Source organism: Trypanosoma theileri (genome assembly GCF_002087225.1).
Source record: "Trypanosoma theileri isolate Edinburgh chromosome Unknown TM35_Tth_16_V1, whole genome shotgun sequence".
NCBI lineage: Eukaryota > Euglenozoa > Kinetoplastea > Trypanosomatida > Trypanosomatidae > Trypanosoma > Trypanosoma theileri.
In genome coordinates, this window is record NW_021639858.1 from 345,251 (window position 1) to 370,350 (window position 25,100).

Sequence of the window (25,100 nt, forward strand, 5' to 3'; positions counted from 1 at the left end):
TTTTTTTTTTTTTTTCCTTAAAAAACAAAAAAAAAAAAAAACTTGACCCTCTTTTCATAAGGTACTCTGATAGCAATAAAAACAAAAATAATATACTTGACAAGCAACACGGTAAAAATAAATCGCTCCTTTTTCTTTTTTTTTTTTTCATTTTATTTCTCGTAAATTTACGCCCTTAACACTAAAATCAACTTTTTTTTTTTGCATATTCTTACTTCCACACAACTACACGTTTGTCTTCCCCAATAGACGCCAACAGCGGGGAAGAGTCACACATTTCCCAGATAACACTATGAACACCATTTTGATGTTCCCCAGAAAGGGTCGTATCAAGTATATGACCTTCATCCAGTTTAATAAGAAACACCGCCCCTCGTGCGTTTCCCACAGCGCAGAGTTTCCCATCGGGGCTTATCGCAAGACGTGTAAGATTACTTGAGACTCGCATATCACTATTTTCTACACGAAAAAGTTCCTGTTTTAAATCACGGACATCACGTACACAAATACTATTATCCCGTCCAAGTGAAACACAACGTCGTCCATCAGGATCTATTCGAACACACGTAACCCCCTGGTGATGGGCATTCTTAATCTCCGTGCTGTGACCCACCGTGCGGCGGTCCCACACCCACAAACTACCATTATAGTGTGCTGACAAAATGTATGAATCCACCACGCAGAGATCATTACAGGTACTGGTACACATAATCGTACGCTGTCCCATTCCTCGTCGCACATCCCACAATTTGATCGTACGATCTGAACTTGCGGTAAAGGCGCTGTGTGCTGATTGTGAGAGATACGCCGCCACTACCTTCTCACTGTGTCCTGTCAATTCCACCGTGCGTAGTGTGTGTGTATCCCAGAACCGCGTCACCCCATCCGCACAGCCCGCCAACAAATAATGTGATGTACTGTCGAGAGCCAGCGGGACATCTGTGCTGCTGTGTGTACGCAACGGTTTGCCTGTACTAAACTCCCAATGCCGTATGTTGCGATCCCCGCCGCCGGTGATGAGCAGCCGCCCGCCATCCGCCGCACACGCCGCGTACACCATTCGATCCCCATGGGCCCCATCAATAGCGTACAGCACAGCACTGGGCGGCTGGACGTCGAGGGACAGCAGCGTCTCACGCTCCCGTGCGAGGGCCTCGCCTCTGCGGACGGAAGATGCAGAGCCACTCAGCACTGCAGGATCGGTGTGAATTGGTGCTGTTGTTGTTGTGTTGGTAGAGGTGGTGTTGGTAGAGGTGGCAGCATCACCGCCTTGCTGGCGTTTTGCCTTGCGGATACGATTTAACTCATCTTCATATTCTAATATCTTTTCCTGCATCTTTGCAACAGTGTCTTTGGAGGCTAAAAGATCTTTAATGCATCGATCACGTTCGTTAAGGATTGTGCATAATTTAGGTCGTAACTCTTCACTCTCTTGTTTAAGTGCCGCATATTCATGCTTCATCATTCGAAGTACATTCTCACGATGTTTTTCCTGTTCTTTCATATGTGATAACTCTTCCTTAAGAGACTTGTTCTCTTCTGTTAACCGATTGGCTTCACAAATACTTTTATAGTAATCCTTCTCCTGTGTGATATTTTGCTGTACTTGCTTCTGCAGCTCAGCAACTTTAGCTTCTAGTTCTTCCTCTCGACTTGTTCGATTTACAACACCAGCTGCTGCAAGTTCTAGAGTACGCAAATGTTGAGCAAGATTTTTGTTCTTCTCATCTAACTTTGCGTTTTCATCTCCTAGTTCCTGTAATCGCTGCTGCGATCGCAGGAGTTGATTCTGGGCAACACGATGTGCTATAAATACACGTTCCATCGGTTGAAACTCAGCGGCGTTACGTAACAAAATTTGCCGTTCAATCACGGCAGTCCATGTTTCCATTTCGTCTAGAAATGGTGCTCCAAAAGCAGCAATATTAAAATATATATTGATATACAAATATTTGGTCTCTCCCCACCTTTTTTTTTTCTTTTGTTTCTGATGACCACAGAGTTGTTACACAACTATTTTTTTTGTTGTTGTTCGAAGAGAAAAAAAAAAAAAAATCAAACAAAGAAAACAGAGAAAAGAAAAAAAAAAAAGAAAAAGTGAGAAAGATAGATACAGAACTGGATTAATAATAATAATAATAATAATAATAATAATAATAATAATAATAATAATAATAATAATAATAACACGTGGGGTTGTGCAACTTCAACAATTACATTTGGAAAACCAGAAGGAGGAAGTATTGCAGACAATAAGAGCCATCCATACAGGGTGTCCTATCATGGCGACTAATTAACCACTCTTCCACTCATGTATGTGGGTTGTGCAGAAGAAATAATAATAGTAATAATAATAATAATAATAATAATAATAAATAATAATAACTAGTTAAAAAAAAAAATCACCCTCATCACATACGATAGCAGCGTTTCACTTTTCTTAGTCTACAAATACAACAAAATAGGCTGCATTTATTGGCGTACTGCCATGTGTGTCGACACACCAAATTTGTAAACCTGACTTTGAGTATAACCCATATCTTTCAAAAACCCTGAGAATTTATAGAATGGTCCTTGCCAATAGGTATAGTTACCCACCGTACTTACACGACCACAAAGAGGCAATAACATACTCTGGGGTCCACAAATCAAAATTTTTGGACGTATCGCATTTCCTGTTTCTGGATCTAGTACCACCGGTGGTGGGAGTGCCTTCTTAACGATAGATGGATCAATATGACCCAAAAAAACGTTTTCACCAAGATAAACTCCATCTTCCTGTTTCTGTTGAGCTAGAGACATAACGTTGTATTTTATAAAAATTCTATTAGAGTTTCGTGCGGTATACTTATCAAATACGTCTCTAAATGGAATATCTTTAGCGGTACGATGACAGTAGAGAAAGTGCAGTTTCGTGTTATCGGTCTTATCGGCGTCTAATATGCTCATCATCTGCAGCGCGATACTAGCCCCGGATGTTGAGCAGATGAGCCCGAGCTCTCCGTATGTGTTCTTTGTGTATGGGAACTCCCGCATCCATCGCCCCAGCCAGACGCGATCGCCGCGCTCGAGTCGGCGGAGGCGGGCGGCCATGCGGCCGGGGTCGCGGTCCCGCACGGCGAACTCCACGACGCCGCGGCACTGCGGGTGGCTGGTCGGCGTGTACCACCGGCTGAGGCGCCCAACGCCCAGCAGCGACGCCAGAGGCGAAGTGGAAAAGGAATTCGGCACCGTCAGCCGCACGGAGCTCACAGGGGCGTAGCCGCAGTAATCCGCCGCCCGCGGAAGGGCAAAGCGCAGCAGCAGCACGTCCCCACCGCCAAGCCGCTCCTTCGAGAGAAGCGTCACAGGAACCGCAGGCGCAAAACGAGAACGGGCGGCAAGCGGAAGATCCGACTGTGAACGCACAAAGATAGCCTGATAAAGGAGAAACGATATACCACTGAAGGCACAGGTGACTGCCGTTAATCGCACAGCGTAGCCGAAATTAACATTGCAGAAAATACTCCGCATTTTTTCAGGAACGTCCTGCAGGACATAAGACCAACGACCAACAGCGTTTACTCGTGGCCGCTCGGTTCGCTGGTTGCCACCATTGCTAAACGTGGAAAACTTCCCAGACGGAGTACCATCACGTCCACCACCTCGGGAATTATCCATACAAGCAAAGAAAAGAAGAAAAAGCTGCTCTTCTTATTTGTTAGATTTCCTTATCTATCTATCTATATATCTATATATTTATGAATATCAATTCGTTAACGGAATCACACCTTTTATTTTTTCCTTCCTGTTGCCACACAGACAAGAAAAAATACACTGAGATAGGAGAGGAAGAGAAACACTTGCAGGAAAAAGCGTAAATGAAAAGAACAAAATAAATCGATAATAAATGCAAAGTGTACGAAAGTCTTGTCCAAGGTTTATAAAGAAGAGTGAACTGCACACAAACACAGACACACAAAAATAAACAAAGATACAGAGACAAGGCAACAAGAGATCGTCTCTTTTTTCTTTTTTTTTTTTTTTTTTTTTAAGAAGACATGTCAAGAATCTTCTCAATTCTAACCTCCTCTTTTCTTTCATTCTTTCTTTCTTTACTCTTACCAACTATTACACTCGACACGACCATATACCTACCCATATATATTTATATACATATATGGCTTTCTTGTACACTACACGCAAAAGAAAAAATAATAATAATAATCCCAAAATTTTTGTTCCCTTTCCCTTTCCTTCCCAAAAAAATAATCCTTCACTACTTTTTTTTTTTTTAATCACTAGTTCCACTAGTAATCCCACTCTCAATCTAACCCCCTCTTCCCCATCTATTTAACCTGAAGGTGCCCACCTCCCAATATGCTAAATCACCCCATTTCCCAGATAGAAAGACATGTATAATGTGTCATCTACGTTACCTTTCATGCTTTCCCGGTCTGAGCAAGCTTTTTTAATACTTCGGCAGCTGCCTTTGGTTCTAAGACACGCACACTTTTTGCTTCTTCAAATGCAGCCTCAAATGCTGATTCCAGTTTATCGGGTTCAGCGTACAATATTCCTTTCTCTTGGAGACCTTGAACGACAACTTTGGCAGCATTCATACCAACTCCAAAAACGATAATATCTACAGAAGAAAGATTAAATGCGTTAGGCCTCACAGGGTGGGATGAAAGTTTATCATTCTTTGGAGCTGCAAAAAGATGACCACCTGCCGCTGCTTTAGTCGCTATATCATCTACATAAGAATGTGGTAGTTTGTATCCATATCCTGACACATGTCGACGACCGTAGTGACGATGTGAACGTGCATGGGGTAAACCAATACGCACAGGCAGCGGCTTCTGCACACGATGTAAACTTAATTCCACCAAGTCATGTGACTGAGCTTCTACTTTATCTTGCGGTGTTGAGACAACATCCCACCCACGAGAGACGTAACCTTCAGCAATGCGGTGATGTCGTGCACCAAAAAGATACGGTGAAACACGAAGAACATCCGCCTCTGCCTCCGTGTTGCACACAACCAAAGTGAGTTGCGAGGCATCAGGACTCATTACACTTTCAGCAGTTAGTGTAAGGAATCCTTTGTCATCTGCGTAGAAACCCCAGCGAGCGCAGAGATAGGCAGTTGTGTCAAGAAGTACATCACAACTTGGTTCAGCGGATATGGCAGCCTTCATTGGGATACTGTATGGTTCTACAGCGATAAACTTATTATGAGTTAGACCCAAATCTTGTGGTCGTGGTCCACCAAACTCTTCCACAATACGTGGACTCTCAAAATCCCAGGCTGGAGCGTGATATACCAGTACACCAGGTCGTCGCCATCCCCATTCATCAATAGGAGATTGTGTAATACGTTTAGAAAGCATAATTTCCTGTTGAGACACATAATTAAATTTACGTATAGCTGCAAGGGATGCAAAGTATGCGTGTGTGGGGTTATCCGTGATAATACGATATGGTGTATGGGTTGCCGGGTGACTACCAAACACTCCATCTATAAGGTAGAAGCGTAGGCCTTGTCCTAGATGGTATTGAATTTCTCGTAAAAGTCGTTTACCATGTAATGGGTCAATATCTTTAAATCCTTTTAATGGAGGATTCTTTAGACGACGATGCATTTGATGTTCTGGAGTATGTGGAAACATTAAATATTGTCGAGGTGTATTCTTTTCTTTTGAATTCTTACAATAATAATAATAATCAATAGCTAATGCACCTGCCTTGTTGAATCGACGACCCCAAGCACGACCTCTCACTTCATAGGGTCGTAAATTATACTCCCCTACACCATATGTATAACGCCATACACCAGACCACATACCCGCATTAGCGTAATCACCAACCTGCGACCAATTGGAAACAAGTGTACTGCTGTTAGCATTCCACCACGGCCCAGGATCTTCATTTGTCTTTCGAAAGAGTGTAAGTGAATCAAAACCCCACTGATACATGGTACGTAAGTAATTCTTTCCTTCTCCTGTTGTAGGAGGAGTGGATGAAATCACACGAGGAGCAACTTCATGACGAAAAGCGGGTTTTCGCCGTTCTTCCTCCGCATCAGGATTACAGCAAATATCATTAAGAATGGACATTTGACCAGCACTTTGACCCGGTAGTGGTTTAAGTGTCTCTTGTATGTTAGCATACCGCATATGACGACGTTGTTGTTGATATTGTTGATATTGTTGTTGTTGGGAAATGACTACAAAAGACGCACGTGAGGCTGAGCGGGCCTCCCACCCAACAAGAGCACTGCGCAGCATGTCGTAAGAGTGCAAAAGTTGCTATGCTACCCTTTAGAAAATAAAAAAGAAAAGAAAAAGAAAAAAAGGGAAAAAAGCAGAAGGATGAGAGAATCAACAACACATACATCATCAACAGAGGAAATAGTATAACCGAGTAATAGATAAAAATGTGAATAAACAAAGAAATATTTTTTTTTTTCCTTTTAATGACAGAAGGAGAGCAGATATTCAACGTACAGTCTATTTTATTATATCTTTTCTTTTTGACTATATCTTGTCCCTGGAAGGACATATAAACGTATAAATGAGTGATCTTACTAGCAACAAATGCATGTAAGTGTATAAGCATATACATATATATGTTTATCTTATAACACAGAAAAGAAGACATAGTCATACAAAACACACATCAATAAGAAGAAATTTTCTCATAACTGATAGAAAAAAAAAAAAAAAAAAACAATGATGGCTGAACTGATTGGATGCAATGTTCTTATACTAGCTCAATACATACAACTACAAACATACACACAGAAAGAAAGGTAGAAAGAGATAGAGAGGAAGCAAAACAAAAAGAAGGAAAAAAAGAAAATATCTATAGGATTACTAAAACCCTTCTTTTCTCCCATTTTTTCGTATTTTCTTATTCTTCCCTATTTCTCTTTCTGCTGCTGATGTCAAGATATCAGTGGATAATAAATGATGCTCCAAGAAAGAAAGATAAATATTAGAAAATGGAAACATACAGAAGTTGTGATGCACTGGTACGAAAAAAAAAAAAAAAATACAATGTGAGAGAGGTAAAGATCAAAATATCGAGAAAAAAAAGAAACACACACATAAAGGTATGCAGAGGAGGAAATCACAGTAAAGATTAAAAATGAAGTGCAAATGTTTTTACTTGAAGATAGTCTTTCTTTCTTTCTTTATTTTTTCTTTTTTTTGTCTCCGTTTCATGGTATTCAAAAGAGAGGGAAATAGAAACAATAATAAACAGCCAGTCCACTACCACTGTTATTATTATTATTATTATTATTATTATTATTATTATTATTATTATTATTATTATTATTATTCCTGCTGCTGTTAAGGTTTTTTTTTTTTTCCTTTTTGAGGTCTCCGCCAGAAATCAACAACAACAATAATAACAATAATAACAATAACAGTAAAAAAAAAAGGTAACAAAACTCTGTCTCAGTTCTTCGTATGTTTTCACTTATCTTTACTTCATTTTCTTCCCTGTTCCGCATTGCTGTTGCAATGTGTTCAAAGGCTTATGTACATTGACCAAGTAAACATAACGTGAATGTGTACTGTTGTAACGAACCACATGTACATGTGAGTTTGTGTGTGTGAATGATTGATGATTGTGAATAGTGATAACAAGAACAAAAATGAGAAAAAAGAAAAAAAAAAAATCATACATACGTACGTACATACATAAACAAAGAAAAATATATAAATAAATATATAGATAGATAGATATATATATATATACAACAAAAAGAGAAGTCTTCCCTTTATCCATCCAGAGAAAAAAACGAAAGAGATGGACTTGGCATCAGTCTTAGAAGGGGAAAAAAGAACAAGAGGAAAATTGTGAAGAAAAACAAAAAAAAAAAAAAAAAAANAAATAAATAAATAAAAAGATGCCTGTGCGGAAGCGTGTCCTCTGGGATGAAAGCAACCTTGAAGCCAATGAGGAGTACCGTCGCCAGCACCCCGTAACGATGCACATAAGTGAACCAAAGACTCCGTATGTATATACAGAGTTTGACGAGGAGGGGAACTTTGATGATGGATCAAAAGGAGAGGAAGTGGAGGCGAAGAATAGCACGTGGGACCCGCAGATAAATGCGCTTGCACGACAGATGAAAGAGGGTCTTTCAAAGGAGGTGGAGGGCCCTGTTGCGCCTGTCAGCTCCTCAGGGCGGCCCATGTTGTCTCCAGACGTTACCAACGGCGATATGTTGGCTAAACGGCACGCGACGGAGTTTAAAACAATGCGCAAAGCTGTATATGCAGATGAAGGGGCAACCTTCAAGAAGTTACTTGCTAGAAAAGATGAGGACGATGATGAGGACGAGGACGATGAGGATGAGGATGATGATAAAGGTGATGATGATGGTAATGATAGTACTGGTGGCGCCAGTAAGAGCAAAAAAGGGGTTCTCTAAGAAAGGGGAAGGCAATGTACAGTAATGGATTTCCTCTGTGAGTGAAAGAAATTGGAGAGATACTTAAGTGAGTCTCTTGTTGAAGCAAAAATGTGTTTTCACACATTTGAAGAGGGTGTAATGATTTTTCTGATGTTTGATGCCGTCATTTCATATTGGCTTTCCTACTGTTTGTTGTGAAGAAAAAAAAAAAAAAAAAAAAAAAAACGAGGACTAAATATAATGCAAATTTTATTTACTGGAAAAGGAAATCAGTCAAATTTATTCGAGGTCCACTCGAGAATACATCCGCATCCCTCAACGTTTCTCGTTTTTTTTTTTTTTTTTTCCTTGGTGCAATCCAATCGAATTCAGCGTATTTATTGAGGTAACAACAATAAAAACAATAAAAAAGGGAAAAGATTCCATTTCCATTTCCATTATCTACTATTATTCATTCCATATAATAAAATTCCAAGAAGAAAGGAAGAAAACAATAAAACCACACACATATACATACATATAAAAATATATATATATATATATATATTATACTCATTTTTCTAATTTGCTCCATTTTCTTTAACTAAACGTGAAATAGTAACTATCATCGCATCGTATCTTCATGCGATATCGATAGTTTACGCTTTGTGTCCATTCCTCACACTTCCTGAATAAGCTCATTTGACACAAACTTACGTGGAGAATAAACCTGATAGTTTTTTGTTTTCTCCACTTTTAAAGTTGTTTTTTTTTTCTTTTTTTTTTCCTTTCTTTTTCTTTTCATGGTCCACATCTCTTGTCTCTTCTTCCCCTCATACATAGAGAGATGCATATACATATATACTTATATTGCCTGCACATATACTCAGAAAGAAAGAACGAAATATATAACAAAAAAAAAAAAGGAAACCCAGCTCCCTATTCATCTTCTTCTAGGGCATTTTGTTCATTTTTCTTCGACTTCTTCGACCGTGAAAACATGAGGGCATTCCGCAGAGATGCGAAGATACCACCCCTAGCAGTCTTACTCTTCAGCTTCTCCCCTGCATCCTCCAAATCCCCCTTCTCTGAGAGTATTGGGCAGGGAGCACTATCCGCCTGCGTTGGTGTACTGATCTCATCCAGTGGAGGTGTTGGCAGAGAATTGGTCTGCGCTTCGGGAGTGACTCGACTCGGCGATCGTGTGGGTGATATTTTCGCGAGGTGCACTTGCGGAGGGGCACTGAAATTCTGCTGCGAATCTTCTCTGGTATCCAGCGGCGGTGTTGAGCCGCCATTTGCCTTGAGAGCAAAACAATTGGTGGTGTTGAAGGCAATGGGTGAGCGTTCTGGTCGTGGTGAGATGGACGGAGATGATGTGTGAGTCCTGGGAGCGGAGGGTGATGTTTTTCTGCTTCTCTCTCCATTCTCTAATCGCTCCGGGGTAACTCCACGGGCGATCCTCTTATCATGTGGGGAAATGACACACGGTAGACCATAGCCGATACCAACATCTTCTTCCTCGTCCACCTCAATATCATCAAGACTGCCGTGTTGGCCTAATAGCCACTCTACATCATTTTCATCCTTCTGTTTCTGTGCGAGTGTTAATGCATGTGAGACTTCATCCTCTGTAACACTCAAGCCTTTACATTGCAAAGGATTATTGCTCATATCCTTTTTTCTTTCTATTTTTTTAAACATGGCACGGGCATCCGTTACACTGAGACGTTTGTTAGGGTCACGATTTAGCAATCCACGAAGAAGACTTGCCCATTCTATTCCATACGTTGTTGGAATCTCAGGAAGTGCTGGATCCATAATATCATCCAAGGTGCAGAAAGGTAGCTTGCCAGTAAGGAGAATATATAATGTAACTCCAAAAGCCCACATATCAACTGGCTTCGCAAACGATCTATCACCTCGCCATAACTCTGGGGCAATAAATAACATAGTACCTTTGGTTCCTTGAATAGTTGCTCCATACTGATTTCCACCAAAAGTTCTACTTGCTGCCATACTTTCTTGCATCATATGTTCCAACCGTTCACGGGCATTATTATCAAATACTTCAGAAACACCAAAATCAGATAAGTAAGCCTGTCCATTTCTATTTACTAAAATATTTTCAGGTTTAATATCACGATGAACCACCTTGTGATTGTGCAGGTATTCTAAACCAGAAAGAATTTGACGGGCATAAGAAGCTAATAACCCTTTAGGTATAGGAGTACAAACCTCTGAAGAAAGATCACCAGAAGGGTCACATTTGATACGTGCAATAGGTCCTCTATCAACATACATCATCACAAGATAAACTTTTTTCGCATTTGGATCATCTATTACTTCATAAAGTGGAACGATGTTTTTGTGTCGAAGTTTTTTCATTACGGCTATTTCCCGTTGAAAGGCATGAAATTGCATTTGTGCAGTTGTTTGACCACCTACCCTTATTCTTGTATCAACACGTCTTACCTGCTTTATGGCTACAAGACTGGTATTCTCCACATCATAGGCTAATTGTACTTTACCACAACTGCCTCTTCCCAACTCCTTTATTATCTGATAATTATTAATACACTTGGTACCTGCCTCATTACGAACAACATTAAGCTTATCTGTCAATCGTGCTGGTGCTAAAGCCGTCATACTAGCATTACTGACAGAGAATGATCGTACATCACATGATGGTCGAGGTGCAAAATGCATGAGTGGTCCTACAGGAATAGCAGCTGGAAGTGTTGATAATTGCCCCGATGCCCCACCGCTAAGAAGACTGAGAATAGATGTAGCATTTCCACATCCATTTAATGAAACCGTATCATCCGGCATAGATGTAGATAATCGCTGATTATGCGCAGTCCCACTGTCTTCATTGGCTCGCCATTGCAGTCTAGTCGGTCGATGATGGCCTTGTTGTGCCAAATTGTTTTCCGAAAGGGGGTCCAACAACATTTGTATACTACTATGCCGTCGCGACTGACGTTGACGCCGCTCATCAGTCGTACTGTTAGCAGAAGTATTATTATTGTTATTATTACTATTATTGAGCACAAATACACTTTGCTGCAACTTGCGGAGATGCTCAAGGAGCTCCTCTCGGCTCATTTGCTCAAGCGCCTCATCACTAAGGATGGGTGGAGCGACAAGAGCCATGAAAAACTAGTAATAACAAGAGCAGTAAATATATACGAAGGGTGAAAAATAAGAATAACAATAATAATAATAATAAAGAAGAAAGAAAAAAAGAAGATATCTATCACCTTATAAATAGATCCGTAATAACGTGTGCCACCTACTCGGCACCTACTATCTCTTTCTTTCTGTGTTTTACCCACTATGTGTGTTACTTCTATGGAGCCTGTTTGTTTGGGTACTATGTGAGGAAGAAAAAAATAAAAATAAAATAAAAAAAGAATAGGAAGAGAATAAAATAATAAAACAAAAGAAAAACAAAAGAAAAATATTACAACAACAGTAATCTGTACATACGTATATATGTCTACATCATGACAAGAAGGGAAATTAACTGATCACAGGATAGATTTTATCCCTTTAACTCCAAAAACGAATATACAACAGATATCTTCCCAAGAATCTTAGTAGAATTACTCTCGACTTTTGTTTTACTCAATACTTCATCCACACCGTAATCCTTCAGTATTTTCAAAGTTACAGTCTTTGACGTATCTGAAGAAACTAAGCAAATACATAATGTAGTACTAGGAACCTTCTGATTATCATTTGGAATCCATTGAATTTTGCAATGGAATTCATCGCATATATTGTGTTGGTAAAATTAGTTGACATTTCGTCGACAGCATATTTCCCAACTCATACAACTTCATATTTAAAAGGTTTGAAAATACAAGAAGGATTCTTTTTTTTTTTTTTTTTGAGGAGATCATAGGCAAATAATATTCTTTTTCCGATAACAAGAAGGCATCACGGTTCTTTCCACTGCCATTTTGGCGCATCTCCTTTGCGTTCCTGTTTCTCCTATTGTCCACAGTATAAGAGTAAGAGAAAGTATTCATAAGGATGGATAAGATGTTATGCCTGATCTCAGGGGGCTCTCTCTCTCTCTTGTTTTTCTTATGTAACGACGAGCTGTTTTGTAGAAATATGAAGGAAATAACAGTAGCAATAAGAAAAACAGAAAAAATATTCAGAAACAATAAAAAAAAATAATCAGTATATGGTTCTCTATGGAGAGTTAAACTTCACCGTTAGTCAAATAATCTTTTATTTTTTCATTCCTTCCTTCCTTTGTTTGCTTTAGAAAAGAGAAAAAAATAAAAAGAAGAAGTAAATAGAGAAAACTAACGAATCTGAAAAAGAATACATACAATTAAGAGAATGTGAGTCAAGTGCAGGATATCACTGCACTAGCATTATCAGAGTGAAAAACAACCGCATACAGCACAGTGAAAAGAAAAAGTGAGAATAATACGTAACGCAGCAAAAAGAAAATCACATAATATATATATATATATATATATAGTACTGCGCTTCGTTCTATTATTCCTCTCATTCTGCAATAAAGAAGAGTCTACTTCCTCTCGTTCCAAAAACCAGAAATGTACCTCTTTTTTTTTTTCTTTGGTTCTTTCTTCCTTCTAGCCCCTTTCATAAGCTCTTGTTCAAATTCTCACTTTCCTCTCCCCTTTTCTGCACCTAACGCTTCTTCTTTTTGTTTCTCTTTTTTTTTCTTTTTTTTTTGCTTTCCTTTTCCTTCTGCTCCTCTCTCTCTCTCTCTCGCAGACACTTTCACTATCACTCTTCTTCAGCAAGACGCTTCTTTCTTGCCGCCTCCTCCTCGCGCTCCTTCTCTACCTCGACAACAAACTTGTGCAGCTCTGTGTCTGTCATGTACGACGCCTTCTTGTTCTCCAGCACCATGAGTTCAATATTCTTCGATCCACTTTCCACCGCCTCCAGAAGGGATTTAATTGCAAAGTGCACACATTGATCGCGTGTCATATCATCTTGGTAGTTCTTCTCCATAAACTCCATCACGGCCTTGTCGTTTCGGCCAATGGCGACGGCACGCCAGGCGGAACTCATGCCGGACGGATCGGTCTTCCACAACTGCGGCTGTCCCTTCTCGGTGAAGCCGCCAACGATGGTGGAGACGCCGTACGGCCGACTCCCGCGCGACTGCGTGGACCGCTGCTGCACCTTCGCGAGATACCGCACGAGAAGATCAACGTCCATCGCGTCCTCGTAGTTGAGTCGGAAGCGCTGGCACTCGAGTTGGGCGTGATTCACCAGCACGCGGGCATCCGCAGAAAGGCCGGCGAAGGCAAGAAAAATGTGTTCATCCACCTTGTAGATCTTGCGGATGGTGCGGCTGTCCTGCAGCTTCTGCACAGATTTCTTCTCCACGGCGAAGATGATGCTATCTTTTCCACGAACACCGACAGCGCACAGTCCCTTGCGGACAGCCTCCTGCGCATACTCAACCTGGAAAAGATGCCCATCAGGGCTAAACACTGTAATAGCGCGGTCGTAACTCATACTTTTTACTGGATGATCTTTTTTTTCTTCTTTCCCTTGTTGTTTTTGTTTTTGTTGTTGGTTTTTTTTCTTTTTCTTCTTGTGCGTTCCTTGTAATAAAAGAAAAAGAAAAAGAAAAAAAAAAAAAATGCTACTTGTCAAACAGTGCGACTATACTGGTGATATTAGTCAAAGTGAGTATTCAATAAATAACAAGAGAAACAACATCAGCAAAAAGTCATAGCAACAACGGTGATAGAAACAATTCCACCCATTATCCTTACAATGGATAATAATAATTATTTTTTTTTTCCTTCCTCTGTCATGAGTAAATAAACGTTGGAACGACCACGTGACCGAAGGGATCCATACCAGAAATGGCGATGTCCTCAAATACCATCAACTCACTCTCATCGAGGAGACGTACACACTTCAAAGACATCCCATCGAATTTACACTCAAACCGTAAAGGTGCGGCAATAGAACTTTTGGTTAGTTCCATCACATGTGTCGGACATCCTCTACTCTCTTGAATCCCCATAGTACTTCGTCGTTCCAGCAAACATTCTGTAAAACGAAGGCGAGTGTTTACGGCATGAAGAAAGGCATGACCAAGTTCCACTCCGGATACGGTAGCAATTACAACAGCCACACCAAATTCCTGTGCAATTCCTTTAAGGAGTCCCATCATCTCTGCAACAGCTTCTTGTCGTTCTAGTATTTCCTCTTCTACCCCAGGAAACTCTCGTCGCACCATAATGGAGAAGTTATCAACTACCACTAGTCGAACGTTCACATAATGTGAAAGGTGTTGCCGAAGAGCTGGTATGTATGCCCGTAATTGGGCAAGACTAGCCTGTACCGATATTGCTACATCACTCAATGCGTCTTCTGAATCTTCACCAAAATCCCCACACATATGGAGTTGTTGTTGAAGCACAGTTACTGCTGCTAAAGCTGGGAACGCTGACTCATCCGTAGTTATCCAAAGTGTACGAGATTTTCTGGGATCATTTTTAACATAGCTTGCTGAGTGCATCGCTAAGTGAAGAGCAAATGCAGTTTTACCGGAGCCCATGGCACCTGTGATCTCTGTGACTAAACCACATCCAATACCACCTTTCAATGCATCATCAAGAGATTCATGTCCAGTTGAAATAACATAACGATAGCGTTGGGAGAGGGACTCTGAAACCGAGATGGGAGTTAATGCGGTTTCAGAGGAGTAAAGAACAGCAGTACTTACATAATGAAATAGCATATTCACATCATTCAGTGAGGCATCCACTTGGTGCGCAATTACAGATGGTGACTCTAATAGTATCCTTGATAACTGAGAATCTGTGTTGTATCTTGTCATTCCCTGCAATTTCTGAAGCATAGAAGAAAGATATTCTGGTTGATCAAATAAAAAATTCCTCTGAACCTTAACGTCTGCCACAGCAGAGAGAGGTTTCGTGATGTCTTCGTCATCCAACTCTGGTTCCATTGTCTTTTTATTCTCTGAATGCATCTCTTATTACCTAAATACCTCTAGGCAAAAGAGCTGTTTTCTGTACGTAGTCTCTGTGCTATTTGTGTCCACTGAAAATAATAATATGAATATATATATATAATGTTTTTTTTCGTTGTTGTTATTATTATTTTTTTTTTTGGAGGGGGAAAACATTAAGGGAAATAGAGGAATGAGGAAAAATATGACATTAAACACATTTCCCATTTCGTGTACTCAATCTTTTCATTAGGAAAAGTAACAAGTAAAACAACAACAATAATAATAAAAGTCTTTATTTATTTCTTGGCATTGAAATCCATTGAAATTAATCACTACAGGTTTCTTGTAAAGATATCATTCATTCGTTCTGCCAAGTTTAGATCTCTCTGCGTTACACGATTTCCAGCATCATGTGTTGTGAGACGCACATGAACTTTGTTATATGTATTCGTCCAGGAAGGGTGATGCCCCACCGCTTCACAGACATCAGCAACGGCATTCATAAACAACATCGCCTGTTTAAAATCACGGAATTCAAAATCACGATAAATCACATTCTCATCTTTCTCTTCAATGCGCCAACCTTTGATATTTTGCAGTGCCCGCGAAATGTCAGACTGTGAGAGCGGCACTGCTCTTGCAAAGATGAACCTCACAGGATGCATTCCTACAATCCATATTATAAAGGATCCATATATACACAGACGCAGAAAAATAGAGAGTAAAGATTGCATTATAAATATCAAAGTGGAAGAAAGAGAAGGATGCAAAAAGAAAAAAAAAAAAGAAAAAAAGAAGCTCCATAAAAAGTGTAAGGGTACATCAAATCTTATTCCCACTTACGTCAAACAATGCCATTACGATTCCCCTCTTGGAAGCAAGAGAAAGAAAGAAATAAAATTTTAAAAAATTAAACTTTATTACTTCCTTCTTTTGCAATAGTAGATTTCACTGGTTTCCCTCTTCTTGGGATAGTTTCTCTTTTAACTCTAACAGACGTTTTTCATCCTCCTTCATTCGGGATAGAACAGCCTCCAACTCCCGCCTCTCCGCGTCAAGCTCTCCCATATGGGCATCAAGGTAATCCATCAGGAGCTGTACGGTGTGACTCTCTCCTGTTTCCATCTAAACCTAACAACAGTACGCCCTTTTTTCACCGTTGTGCTAATATTCCTTCAACAAAAAAATCAATACTCCTTTGTTGTTTTTTTCTTTCTTCTTTCTGTTACTTATTTTATTTACAGAAGGAATACAACAACTAAAAGTAGTAATAATAAAAAAAAGGGGGAAAAAGTATGGCTACAGATTTATAATTATTCATAACACAGAGCAATGCTCCCAAAAAAGAAAAAAAAAAAAAACAAAGAAAAAAATGGAACTTTAAATCGTTCCAAAACCAAACGTCAAGCAATTAAAACAAAAAAAAAAAAAAAAATACTGTTTCTTTACAATCTTCAAGAGCCAATATCAGACTGCATAACGTAAAACATTTAAGTTATGCCCAAGTGATACCTCCACAGTGAATCCCTTATTAACGAAATCTTCCAAGAGACGATGGTCTCCCTCTGAGAGAATTTCAACAGGAATATTTACCAAAGGTGCATTCTTACCTGTCTCAGTTCCGGATTCAAGCAAAACACCAACGGCTCCACGTGACTCCGCGTTCATCGCCGCTGCTGCTTGACTGCATCTGCCGCCCATCACCATCAAGACCCGTCCATGCCAACTTTCCTCGTTTTTCTCCTTCACATCACTACTATTATCCGCACTGCGGCAAACGACATTGTCCTGTACAATCAGCAATACACCACGGTACTCCCTCCCACTCCAAACGGGAGGGCCAAAATTGACGGTTGAGGGACTGAACTCCAATCGGGCGAGAGCAGCAGGGCGGTGAACCACCAAAGCATTTACATCAAGTGAAATATTCACCAAGAAAAAAAAGAGTATAAAATATGCTGGAGAAAATATTTGTCGCATAATGCTTCCTTTGTTTAAAAAATTAGAATAATCTTAGCTTTACTTCTACAATAAACAAGAAAACATAAGAACAAAAAGAAAACCCTATATTTAACCTCCACGAATTGGAACCCCATCGTGTATAAAAAAATAAATTGTATTTTCCAAGAGAGTTATTTATTTAAAACATCCTAAAAACTGACGAAATGGTAGTGCTGAGAAGCCCTTTTTAGCCTGCCTCCCGCTCTTCCCATCCGTACATGGAGACGTTTGTTGTCAGTGTTGCCGTGGTTGGCAACTTGTGTGGTGGGAGATCCGGCTCGTTCATTATTAATCTTTTGAACCAATTTTGCCCGATGTCCTTCGCATGTGTGGATAAATTTGCTGGGGTCTTGTGGCCGTATTAAACCCAGATTTAAACGTGACAAACGTCGACGTACAATTTTTAAGAAAAAAATAATAAGGGAAAAGGGATTCACCCCTTACCCCTCCTGCACACATCGTCCGCGAAACTGTACCCTCTAATTGTTCGACCGTTGTCGTCTCTATTGATGGTACCTGTTGCAACCTCTTTATTGTTTTGTCACCTAAAGAAACCGTGTGGTTTTTGTGATTGTAATGTGATTGAAATGTGCTCCTTTGAAATCATATTCCTTTGTGTTTAACTGTTGTTCCCCAATAGTGGCCCCGCAGTGCTGCAAGTTATGCAAGATTTGCTGCCCCCGGGCTTCCACCTTTTTGTGTGGACAACTGATTCTGATGTTATCAATCCATACGTGGATGTATGTGTAAATCTTGTGGTGCCGCATACTGTGGCATTACCAGTTCCGGATCACCAGCAAGAACTCTTGTAATGGTATTTAAAATCTTGGGGCTACATTTAAAGCCCATGGGAAGGCGAGTGAACTCAACGAGTTCCCCTGATTCCGTTCGGCAACGGGAACTTGCGCGTATGTTCTCTGGCAGAGCTGCCTGGAAAAATGACGCCTTTAAATCATATGATGTTGGAGTTTCGTCGTAAACTACATCCAGGTATCGGGAAATGTGTCCCAGAGGAACATCAGCTTCATAATCATCCCTGTCAAAGGTCCCACCCATCCTGTAGTTGGGTGGGATGAAGCTGTACAAATAATACCTGCTTCCTTCATACGCTGCGCATCGGCATTGTTAATTCGTAAATTGGATTCACGCCGTCTGGTGTGCAACTCGGGTTTCTGCATAATATTCCACACCTCGTCCCAACGTCTCCCGGCACTATTGTTCAGGCGCCCTCTAATCCAGTTGGTAGAAAGTGTTCCGACGTCTATTTGTTGTAACGGTAAACGTGCTTCTTCATCTTTCGTTGCCTCTCTGGTGCGGTGCGATCGTTGCAGTATATTATGCCCTTTGAACGGGGCGCAGAAATGTTGTTTTGTAAATTCAGGCAATTCTTATTTTTCCCATTCTCTTACATCAATGATGTCAGGTGTGACGATTTGTTTATTGTGGCGGCCCAATGGCCTAGATAACGCACCGTGCTGTGTGGGAGTTCCATGGGATCTGAATGTTTCCCTAACTGTGTTTATAATCGTGGATTGGGATCGTGTCCGACCATTGCCGCCGCGGCGTGGGCTAGCGCTCCTCTCTTGATGGAGTGAGCTGTCATGCCGTAAGGCTGAAGAATTCTTTCCATATCTTTTGTGGTTAATGACGTTAACTTTTGGTCGCGCTCCATTCCTTTTATGGTTTCTCTGACCCGTTGTGCGTCTACTACTCCGGTTACCACGTACCTGGCTGCTCTGTGTGGATCGCTCTTGAATGTTTATGCTGTTTGAATTACCCTGAGTTGTGTATATATCTGCCGTCCCATTTGGACCAGCTGTGCTGATATCCCCTCGTTGCGAATGGAGTCCAGTCATCGTACAAAATTATTCCATGCATCTTGATAAAATATACCGGGATTAGCTGGCCTGGGAAAAAGTTGCTGATAGGCCGCCATAACTTCGCCGGTTATATGTATCCATCAAAAATTCCATCATTCCTTCAAATGTGCGGATCTTCTCCGGTGGTCTATTGCTTTCGGTCCAAATTGGTTGTCGTAATTCCTGTATGCCGCAAATGCCCAACTTCGGGTGTTCCTCAGTATTCGGTAAAGCTGGTTCCGGCTTCCATGCCTAGCTTGATAAATTTCTCCCTTTTTGTGGGGGAACCCTTGGTTCGGTTGTCTAACTTGCATCAGGTAAACTCTGTTGTTCCCTCTCGTTTTATTTTTCGAGCGCCGCCGCTAGTTGAGACTGCGTCGCAGTATACTGATTGCGCATCCGCCGCAATTCCTCCAACGTTTGGTTAAGTTGCGCATGGGATGCTGCCAATTGTATCTGTGTGTTTGCCAGTTGCACTTGGGTTTCTTCCAATTGCTTCTGCGTCTGAGCCTGCCGCATTTTCACGAGGGAGGCCTCCTGATAAATATGTGCCATTTGGTTCTATAATTCCTGGAGTTGTATATTTGCGTTTTGTTGTACACTAAAGTCTTCGCGTTCCAACTTTGCTCGTGCGCGGTCATACTCATAATGTAGCTTGGTAGCTTCCTCCACCAGTGCTGCCCATTCTGCACTGAATAAATTGTATGTCGTCTCGAAAACTTGTAAAAAAAAATTTTGATTCCGACGCATTGTAAAGTTAATAATGGAAGGGCAAAAGGCCTCCCAGTCCATAAAGTCTTCTTGGCCTATTTTTACCTTAAGTGTATTGCCTTTTAAAGTCAGAATACTATCAATGTGAAAATAGTATTGCGACATATCCAATGGTCTTCAAAGAAAATGCTGTTGGGCCAAATTGGCGCACAAAATCTTGGAAAGCCTTGGTTCAAATCCACCACTCTAATGATGTATAGGTCGGATTGGTTGTAGTTACCATTTTCCTTGCTTAAAATTTATTTTTTTTTATTTTCGGAAACTTACGATTGACAGACTGTGAAAGATTGGAAAGAAAACTCATTTTCCTAAATGTTAAAAACCCCCAGTACAAGATTTGTTAACTAAACAGATAGTAAGACTCTATCATTCTTTTCGCAAGCTGAGAAAAAAATAAAAAGTAAAAAAAAAAAAGAGAAAATACAAAAGAAGGGGGAAAAAAAAACACAATTGGAAGTATCAACAACAGTCAGGAGGAATGCACCCAGAAGAGAAAAAGGAAACAGTAAAATTTTACACATAGAAAAAAAAAGAAAATATATTCATTTCAGCTGGGTTCTTTTAATTCAATATCCTCAAAATATAAAGTATCACGTACAGTACCGTCAACAAAAACAACGACGTGACAAGAAAAAAAAAAAAAACAAGAAAATCCACACTCATTAGATGTGACATAAAAAGGAGATCAGTAGAAACCAGAAAAATAAATGCTACAGGGAAGTGCCCTTGCGCACCATCCGTACAAATATAACTGTACTCCATCCTCAACACATATTATGTTTCTCTGTTTGGCTCACCAAAAAAGTTCTCAAACGTTTGCTCAATATTCCACGCTTCAATAAACAGACTTATCAGTTATAACGACAATCACCACTGCAGAAAATGTCCTCTGTGGTCATCCCTCCACGTCTTTAGCGTTTATTCTTATTACCGCCTCGCTGCATGTATCCTTCTCATGGCATCCCACTCGATGTTGTTCCTCAGACACTATCTTTTCGGTTAATCTTTCGAAGGTTACCCCACATGTAATGAGACTCGTCAATAATCTTCATTGCGAATTCCTTGCCCTTGAACTCTCCATCGAAGACAAACTTATTCTCCACACCACCCTGGCAGATCTTGTACACACGGAGCCACTCACGAATGGCATCGAGGCACCCAGGGAGGAACTTCGGCACATCGTGGATATCCTTCAGAAAGCGGCATATGGGGTCGTTGTGTGAGATGCATATCACCTTCCAGTCCATCTGGTTGTCGTCAATCATCCCAAGAACACCGAGCACCTTCACCGCCTCCACCTGCCCAACCCTCAGCTGCGACATGCCAATCTCAATGGCATCGATCGGGTCGTTGTCGCCGTGGACACCGCCTTCGAAGATGACATCAGTACTTTCCCACGTCTGCGGCATCGCACCGTAGTTCCACATCATGTCGCCATGCTTGTAGAAGCGCGGGACACCGTTTTTGATATCCTGCTTAATGGGATTGAATGGCTCCCCCGTGGCGATCTCAAACTTCGCACGAGTCCATTTGGGGATCTCACAGATGAAGTTGTAGCGATTCATCGGTGCCGTCTCGGGTTTCGTCCTCACCAGCGAACGCACGTAGAGTGGAATGTCGTGCCACGGTGATACCTGCCGCGTCTCCCCTGTCTCCATGTCTTTGAAGTGGAAGAGGACGCGGTAGCTCGGCGTGTACAGTTCGCCTTCCTCTCTTGTTAAGAGCTGCTGTTGGTGATACGGCACGGAAAAATCAGCAGAGACAGTTGAAAAACAGTTTTTCTTTGATGATCCCTCCGGGTGCGACATCCACCAGCTCCAAAACTTTTCAAACGTAATGTGCCCATCAATGGCGTTGATTTCTTCCTTCATCTGTTGCACCTCTTCCGCACTCATATCGCGTCCAATGTATTTGCACATCTCCTCAATCTTATCTGTTTCCAAGTAGCCCTTCTGGGTCACGTCAAAAGCCGAAAACATACGTCCCATGACATTTTTCTGCATAGACGCGGTGAACTCATCCTTGCCGTACGCAGCAAGATCAAACTCCGACACGTGTCGTCGTGAGGCCTCTGGCATCGGGCTCACAGCATTCGGAGAGCCCCTCAGTCCCGTACCAAGATGGGAGGAGAGCGGGTGCATGGATTTTACTTCATCAGTCATGAGACTCTCAGGTGAGTCAAAAGTCACATGTGCTCCCCTTATTGCTGCTGGCTGTCCGCTAGACATTTTTGCTTTCTACCACAGTACAAACAATGAAGAATGAAGAAAAAAGGGACAATTACAAGAAGAGAAAGAGTTAACGCTCGCCTTAATCAGGGTAGGCGAATAAAAGTCGCACCACCACAAACGTGCATTGTGTGCTCGCAGGCAAAGCATATTCCGAATCCACCCCCAAGGCAGTGCATCGTAGAAACAAAAATTCATCACGAAAAAATTAAAAAAAGCAAAAAAAAAGAGTATAGTGCAGATGCCCAGAAATATACCCCTTTGTAGAGCAGAAAGTAAAAGAAAAAGAAAAAAAACCCCGATTCGTTCATACATAGGAAAAAAAAAAATTAATTACAAAAAGGTATATAAGAAGAACAATAAACAAAGTACATTCTGGGGAAACTATACTACATGATGATACAACAAGAGGCGTTTCTTATTAAAGGCAGATACTGCTTTGTCAATATGGGTTATGGGGATAAACACAACCAACTACAAAAAAATTACATTAAACACTTTAATAACACAATACGCGGCAGAAATATTTAACCATAAAATAAAAGAAAACAAATTCATTTCAGCTGGGTTCTTTTAATTCAATATCCTCAAAATATAAAGTATCACGTACAGTACCGTCAACAAAAACAACGACGTGACAAGAAAAAAAAAAAAAACAAGAAAATCCACACTCATTAGATGTGACATAAAAAGGAGATCAGTAGAAACCAGAAAAATAAATGCTACAGGGAAGTGCCCTTGCGCACCATCCGTACAAATATAACTGTACTCCATCCTCAACACATATTATGTTTCTCTGTTTGGCTCACCAAAAAAGTTCTCAAACGTTTGCTCAATATTCCACGCTTCAATAAACAGACTTATCAGTTATAACGACAATCACCACTGCAGAAAATGTCCTCTGTGGTCATCCCTCCACGTCTTTAGCGTTTATTCTTATTACCGCCTCGCTGCATGTATCCTTCTCATGGCATCCCACTCGATGTTGTTCCTCAGACACTATCTTTTCGGTTAATCTTTCGAAGGTTACCCCACATGTAATGAGACTCGTCAATAATCTTCATTGCGAATTCCTTGCCCTTGAACTCTCCATCGAAGACAAACTTATTCTCCACACCACCCTGGCAGATCTTGTACACACGGAGCCACTCACGAATGGCATCGAGGCACCCAGGGAGGAACTTCGGCACATCGTGGATATCCTTCAGAAAGCGGCATATGGGGTCGTTGTGTGAGATGCATATCACCTTCCAGTCCATCTGGTTGTCGTCAATCATCCCAAGAACACCGAGCACCTTCACCGCCTCCACCTGCCCAACCCTCAGCTGCGACATGCCAATCTCAATGGCATCGATCGGGTCGTTGTCGCCGTGGACACCGCCTTCGAAGATGACATCAGTACTTTCCCACGTCTGCGGCATCGCACCGTAGTTCCACATCATGTCGCCATGCTTGTAGAAGCGCGGGACACCGTTTTTGATATCCTGCTTAATGGGATTGAATGGCTCCCCCGTGGCGATCTCAAACTTCGCACGAGTCCATTTGGGGATCTCACAGATGAAGTTGTAGCGATTCATCGGTGCCGTCTCGGGTTTCGTCCTCACCAGCGAACGCACGTAGAGTGGAATGTCGTGCCACGGTGATACCTGCCGCGTCTCCCCTGTCTCCATGTCTTTGAAGTGGAAGAGGACGCGGTAGCTCGGCGTGTACAGTTCGCCTTCCTCTCTTGTTAAGAGCTGCTGTTGGTGATACGGTACGGAAAAATCAGCAGAGACAGTTGAAAAACAGTTTTTCTTTGATGATCCCTCCGGGTGCGACATCCACCAGCTCCAAAACTTTTCAAACGTAATGTGCCCATCAATGGCATTGATTTCTTCCTTCATCTGTTGCACCTCTTCCGCACTCATATCGCGTCCAAGATACTTGCACAACTCCTCAATCTTATCTGCTTCCAAGTAGCCCTTCTGGGTCACGTCAAAAGCCGAAAACATACGTCCCATGACATTTTTCTGCATAGACGCGGTGAGCTCATCCTTGCCGTACGCAGCAAGATCAAAATCCGACACCCTCCGTTGAGAGGTCTCTGCCACAGGGTTCACAAAATCCTTAACGTCCTTGTTGGGTGAGTTAAACAAACTGGGAATCTGGTTTAAAGAGATGTCATCATTAGCTGCTGGATAGCTGGGTGTGATGGGTGAGTCAAGATACACATGTACTCCCGTTATTGCTGCTGGCTGTCCGCTAGACATTTTTGCTTTCTACCACAGTACAAACAATGAAGAATGAAGAAAAAAGGGACAATTACAAGAAGAGAAAGAGTTAACGCTCGCCTTAATCAGGGTAGGCGAATAAAAGTCGCACCACCACAAACGTGCATTGTGTGCTCGCAGGCAAAGCATATTCCGAATCCACCCCCAAGGCAGTGCATCGTAGAAACAAAAATTCATCACGAAAAAATTAAAAAAAGCAAAAAAAAAAGAGTATAGTGCAGATGCCCAGAAATATACCCCTTTGTAGAGCAGAAAGTAAAAGAAAAAGAAAAAAAAACCCGATTCGTTCATCCCCCAAAAAAGAATCATCTACAAAAAGGTGTAAATCAATACTCATATTTGGTAACAACCTTTAAAACAACTCAGTACACCATAAATTGCACACGAATCCCTAAATAAGCACTGCACGGCATCTTTGATGAAATAGAGAAATAATGTTCTAAAAACAGCAGCATGTAGCAAAAAAAAAAAAAGTTCTAACATGAATCCCATAAAAAGAGCCACACTCACCGAAATGCAACCAAAGAAAAAACTTAGGAAACAAGAAAAAGAAAGCACTTACTGCACCAGAAACGGCAAAAAAAAAAA

The 25,100-nt window shown here is 41.1% G+C and overlaps 13 protein-coding genes across 13 annotated transcripts; all 13 read right to left on the reverse strand.

The window, feature by feature from the left end:
* Positions 1-211: 211 nt before the first annotated feature.
* TM35_000162270 (Protein tipD) lies at positions 212-1,891 on the reverse strand (the record flags this gene model as incomplete). Its single annotated transcript, XM_029026099.1, has 1 exon — positions 212-1,891. The coding sequence occupies one exon, from the start codon at positions 1,889-1,891 to the stop codon at positions 212-214; it is 1,680 nt and encodes a 559-aa protein (XP_028882655.1).
* Positions 1,892-2,472: 581 nt separating this feature from the next.
* TM35_000162280 (putative NADH-cytochrome b5 reductase) lies at positions 2,473-3,660 on the reverse strand (the record flags this gene model as incomplete). The annotated part of the gene is made up of 1 exon (XM_029026100.1): positions 2,473-3,660. One exon carries the CDS (start codon positions 3,658-3,660, stop codon positions 2,473-2,475), a length of 1,188 nt encoding a protein of 395 aa, XP_028882656.1.
* A 761-nt stretch (positions 3,661-4,421) lies between these two features.
* On the reverse strand, positions 4,422-6,269 carry TM35_000162290 (uncharacterized protein; the record flags this gene model as incomplete). Its single annotated transcript, XM_029026101.1, has 1 exon — positions 4,422-6,269. One exon carries the CDS (start codon positions 6,267-6,269, stop codon positions 4,422-4,424), a length of 1,848 nt encoding a protein of 615 aa, XP_028882657.1.
* A 3,059-nt stretch (positions 6,270-9,328) lies between these two features.
* TM35_000162300 (putative protein kinase) lies at positions 9,329-11,545 on the reverse strand (the record flags this gene model as incomplete). The annotated part of the gene is made up of 1 exon (XM_029026102.1): positions 9,329-11,545. The coding sequence occupies one exon, from the start codon at positions 11,543-11,545 to the stop codon at positions 9,329-9,331; it is 2,217 nt and encodes a 738-aa protein (XP_028882658.1).
* A 1,620-nt stretch (positions 11,546-13,165) lies between these two features.
* On the reverse strand, positions 13,166-13,909 carry TM35_000162310 (putative proteasome alpha 7 subunit; the record flags this gene model as incomplete). Its single annotated transcript, XM_029026103.1, has 1 exon — positions 13,166-13,909. The coding sequence occupies one exon, from the start codon at positions 13,907-13,909 to the stop codon at positions 13,166-13,168; it is 744 nt and encodes a 247-aa protein (XP_028882659.1).
* A 301-nt stretch (positions 13,910-14,210) lies between these two features.
* TM35_000162320 (DNA repair protein) lies at positions 14,211-15,401 on the reverse strand (the record flags this gene model as incomplete). The annotated part of the gene is made up of 1 exon (XM_029026104.1): positions 14,211-15,401. One exon carries the CDS (start codon positions 15,399-15,401, stop codon positions 14,211-14,213), a length of 1,191 nt encoding a protein of 396 aa, XP_028882660.1.
* A 314-nt stretch (positions 15,402-15,715) lies between these two features.
* Positions 15,716-16,117, reverse strand: TM35_000162330 (pterin-4-alpha-carbinolamine dehydratase; the record flags this gene model as incomplete). The annotated part of the gene is made up of 1 exon (XM_029026105.1): positions 15,716-16,117. One exon carries the CDS (start codon positions 16,115-16,117, stop codon positions 15,716-15,718), a length of 402 nt encoding a protein of 133 aa, XP_028882661.1.
* Positions 16,118-16,850: 733 nt separating this feature from the next.
* On the reverse strand, positions 16,851-17,363 carry TM35_000162340 (uncharacterized protein; the record flags this gene model as incomplete). Its single annotated transcript, XM_029026106.1, has 1 exon — positions 16,851-17,363. The coding sequence occupies one exon, from the start codon at positions 17,361-17,363 to the stop codon at positions 16,851-16,853; it is 513 nt and encodes a 170-aa protein (XP_028882662.1).
* A 744-nt stretch (positions 17,364-18,107) lies between these two features.
* Positions 18,108-18,440, reverse strand: TM35_000162350 (uncharacterized protein; the record flags this gene model as incomplete). Its single annotated transcript, XM_029026107.1, has 1 exon — positions 18,108-18,440. One exon carries the CDS (start codon positions 18,438-18,440, stop codon positions 18,108-18,110), a length of 333 nt encoding a protein of 110 aa, XP_028882663.1.
* Positions 18,441-18,772: 332 nt separating this feature from the next.
* Positions 18,773-19,240, reverse strand: TM35_000162360 (uncharacterized protein; the record flags this gene model as incomplete). The annotated part of the gene is made up of 1 exon (XM_029026108.1): positions 18,773-19,240. The coding sequence occupies one exon, from the start codon at positions 19,238-19,240 to the stop codon at positions 18,773-18,775; it is 468 nt and encodes a 155-aa protein (XP_028882664.1).
* Positions 19,241-19,804: 564 nt separating this feature from the next.
* On the reverse strand, positions 19,805-20,119 carry TM35_000162370 (uncharacterized protein; the record flags this gene model as incomplete). The annotated part of the gene is made up of 1 exon (XM_029026109.1): positions 19,805-20,119. One exon carries the CDS (start codon positions 20,117-20,119, stop codon positions 19,805-19,807), a length of 315 nt encoding a protein of 104 aa, XP_028882665.1.
* An 875-nt stretch (positions 20,120-20,994) lies between these two features.
* Positions 20,995-22,242, reverse strand: TM35_000162380 (acidocalcisomal pyrophosphatase; the record flags this gene model as incomplete). Its single annotated transcript, XM_029026110.1, has 1 exon — positions 20,995-22,242. One exon carries the CDS (start codon positions 22,240-22,242, stop codon positions 20,995-20,997), a length of 1,248 nt encoding a protein of 415 aa, XP_028882666.1.
* A 992-nt stretch (positions 22,243-23,234) lies between these two features.
* On the reverse strand, positions 23,235-24,491 carry TM35_000162390 (acidocalcisomal pyrophosphatase; the record flags this gene model as incomplete). Its single annotated transcript, XM_029026111.1, has 1 exon — positions 23,235-24,491. The coding sequence occupies one exon, from the start codon at positions 24,489-24,491 to the stop codon at positions 23,235-23,237; it is 1,257 nt and encodes a 418-aa protein (XP_028882667.1).
* Between the last annotated feature and the right edge of the window lie 609 nt (positions 24,492-25,100).